We start from the raw sequence: 3,724 nt of genomic DNA, 5'->3' as shown, positions 1-3,724 counted from the left end.
TTTATTTCTCTTTAATTTCTGTTTAATTTAAAGGGAAAGATTCGATGATATGGTTAGAATGGCATTATCGTGACATGATGATACCTTTTTCCCCTGAAAATGTAAACAACAATGAATTTGAAGCTAATGTCTTGGCATTGTTCTTTGTATAAAACTCTACATCCTACCAAAAATGACGGTTTTCCGAATACGAAACTTCATCATTCACAAATTTTAATTTCGATCATTAATCTTTGATGGTTGATATTCAAAATGATAGATGGTGTTTTTATACATCTTAGAATGCTCTCATTTTTGGTCGGAGTATAAAAAAAACGTATTACCAAATAATTAGCTTAAAATTCATTACCGGTTAGTTTGAAAGAAAAATGACGTTAAGATGTCAAGATTTCATCGCTCTTAACTATGTCAAAGGATCATACCCCTAATATAAATTCTGTAAGTCTCAAGTGGAAACAGATTTGGTTGAGCTGTATATATGCCATGTGGAAAAATAATGTGTGGATACACCATGCAGATATTAGCGTTATAATTTGTGGATCAACCCTTAGTAGCCAGAATTGAAAGGGCGTCACGAATCTCCTTCAAAATCGCGATTTTGCGTTTCCAAATCAGATTCGTATCAGGAACGCGATCTTAGCGTGCAAAAAACGCGCTCCTAACTAGTTAGAAACGTGTGATTTCAAATTCCAACCGACCCCAACATAAACTTAATTCCTACCACCGATTTCCAATATAAAATTGATCAGACATAAATTTAATTCCAATATGAAGTTCGTTCCCACCGGTTTCCAGTAGTTTCTTGTAATCAGATAAGAAATCTTATTATCACTTCAGATCTAGAAACTGAAGAGACAGGATACTCTATATAAGGCCTTTCTCTGTTTCCTTTTATCTAACGCAACAGTTTATCTAACGCAACAGCACCATTCTGTGGTTTTCTTATTTATAGACTGTACAGGAATATGATTACTATATAAGGCCGTTGAAGAGATTGGGCCTTCGAATGTCTTACAAGTCCCAGAGACAATGGGGCAAATTGCAAACTGGCTGGAGAACTCACAAGAAAAAGTATCCACATATTTTGTCTTATTGTTTGATTACAAAATTGGAAACTTTGTAAATAATTAAGAGTTCTAGAAAAAAAAAAAAAAAAAACTAGTCATAAAAACCCAAGGTGACCAAACTTGTGGTACAAAAACTCCATTCAAATGTTGGGATTCATTAAAACTCCATCGTGAACAAAATTGATACAAAAACCCCAAATTTTTAAAAATTGATGCAAAAACTCCAAATTTAAATGTTGGTTTCATCATCAAATTTGATGAAAACAAAATTAAATTTGATGAAACCAACATTTAAATTTGGGGTTTTTGTGTTAATTTTGTTTTGATAGGGTTTTTGTGTTACTTTTGTTTTGATGAGTTTTTTGTGGAAGGATGGTGACACCTCTGGAGTTATAACTCGCGGACCGAAAAAAAATGTAGTTTACGTTCCCGAATCGTTTCTCGAATTTCATTTTTTGAAAATTTTATGATTCACGTTCCCGTCCTCGTTCCCGCTCCTGGCTACTAAGGATCAACCCTGTCGACAGTCGACACATGGGACTTTTTATCGGACACTTGTGCAAACATTAGCATCGTAGTTTACATAACTCTTACCTCTTCCTAATAATTAAAACTTCTCATTAATTTATCAAACATACATCTACATTCAGACTACTAACTAAGCAGATTAAGGAGATCCAAAAGAAGAAATTAAGCAACAACTAAGAGACTAATAATACCAAGGGGAACCCTCATTAGAAGACTAATAATGCCATTTTCTCACTAATACTAGCAAGAGACTTAAGATTACACCTCATTATTGTGTCAACAAATGTTCTTGTGTCTTCTGCAGTATTTCCATCTGGTATATCAACCACATAAGATTGGATCACAATAGTTGATTTATTCCCAAAAACATCATCGTCACTGCTATCATCTTGATGATGATCATTATTGTTGTTATTGACTTCGTGAAGTGTGATGATAGACTTATAATTATTAAGCCTATGATCACCACCAACAATACTAACACACATGACATGATTTTCATTGTCAAGTAAATCTAACCGTTCAGTACTTGATGTAGCTGGTAATCCTGAAACAAGACGTACTTCACGTATGCTGCCAATACGACGTCCATTACCTTTAACGATTCTGCAACTCCTTACAAATCTTTTGTAAGCTTGTGGTTGATCAAAACGACTAACTATTGACCAAACTAAGCTTATTGGTGCATCAATGATTTGAGTTAGACATGAACTACACTGGGTTGATGATGAAAATTCATGGTTGTGGTAACGTCGACTAAACATTTCTATTGTGTTGGGATTTGTATGATGATCAAGTTGCTGTCTAGAGTTTGAAGGATATTGTGAGTAAAACATTTGCATCGGGTTTTTAAGTTTTCAAGTGGAAGTGTTCTGATGTTGATAACTAGGGATGGTCGGTTTATATAGAGACTGAGTTATTAAAGACCTAAGGAGATCTTTAACTACTTACACTTACTTTGGAACGCTGTCGTTTAGTGTCCAAAATTAGATTTTTATTGCTTTGCTACCGGAGAGTCAGCCTTCAGATAATAACCTGGGCCTGGTATCCCAAAATGTGAAAGTCACAACCAATCAGGGGTGTGCAACGGACAGTTGCGGATGACACAACGGCCGGTTGTGGATTAGGAGTTATCCGTGTCCAATCTGTCAAAGTTGAGGATTTAGAAAATCCAATCATGTTTGGTCCAATCATCCTTGGATTTGTCATCCGCAGATTAACGGATGATATACGGGCTGGATGCGGATTAACCGCGAATTTAATTAGAAAAGAAAAATGTAAAGATATGTAATATCATGTGGGAAAGAAATGTATAATCACATCTTTGAAGAAGAGCACGCCTAAAAAGCTTTGTGCAAGCTACGGGAAGAGCAAGGAGGAGCAACTAATGCTGCTTCTATTGAGCACTCAACTTCCGTTCACTCCGCTGGTTTTTATTTAGCTGTTATTATCAAGTTTTTAACAATTGCAAAGATATTAGGGAATCAGGATGTTGGTCGTCGTTATCGGTGGTTGTACACGTTTGAGTGCGGACTTGTTTAACATCCAGTGACAGGTTCTGTAACTTGTAAGTGTTCCACCTTAGTGTGCACTCTGGGATCAAATCTTTCTTCAGTTGCTGAACACCCAAAGCCATCGTTGGCACCACATTATTATGTCTCACTTTAATCATCTTAATCATTTGAGTGAAGGCCAACTCATCATTTGTATCCTTAATCTCCGGAAATGCTTGAAGGTCTCTGAAGGAGTCTATGTACCAATCTCGTACCTAATCACAAAACATACCAAATGAAGAGCTAATTCAAAACCACAGGAGTCTTTCACCATAACAACACCTTATCGTATATATATTCCCTCCGTTTCTAAAAGATAGGCAGATTTGTGTGTAAATTTACACATAAACTTACCTATCTTTTAGAGACGGAGGGAGTACATACTATGGCAATCATGGACAGTGCATCTACCCACGACACAATAAAAACACAAAATTTCCTACGGTGTGGGTGAATCCGCGGATTTAATAAGTCCAACCGTAATCAAACCGCTAACAGTGCGGATTTGAGAATCTCACCTGTGTCCGGTTCATAGAGCTTGCGGATTGGATTTTACCCGCAATTTTTGCGGACGGA

General features: G+C 36.3%; 1 protein-coding gene across 1 annotated transcript; it reads right to left on the bottom strand.

The window, feature by feature from the left end:
* Window positions 1-1,801: 1,801 nt before the first annotated feature.
* Window positions 1,802-2,431, bottom strand: LOC113284813 (abscisic acid receptor PYL8-like). The gene has a single exon (XM_026534184.1). The coding sequence runs from the start codon at window positions 2,429-2,431 to the stop codon at window positions 1,802-1,804; it is 630 nt and encodes a 209-aa protein (XP_026389969.1).
* Window positions 2,432-3,724: the final 1,293 nt, after the last annotated feature.

This window comes from Papaver somniferum, chromosome 1, assembly GCF_003573695.1.
Source record: "Papaver somniferum cultivar HN1 chromosome 1, ASM357369v1, whole genome shotgun sequence".
NCBI lineage: Eukaryota > Viridiplantae > Streptophyta > Magnoliopsida > Ranunculales > Papaveraceae > Papaver > Papaver somniferum.
The sequence above is the reverse complement of the archived record's forward strand: the minus strand, read 5'-3'. Positions and strand labels throughout refer to the sequence as shown.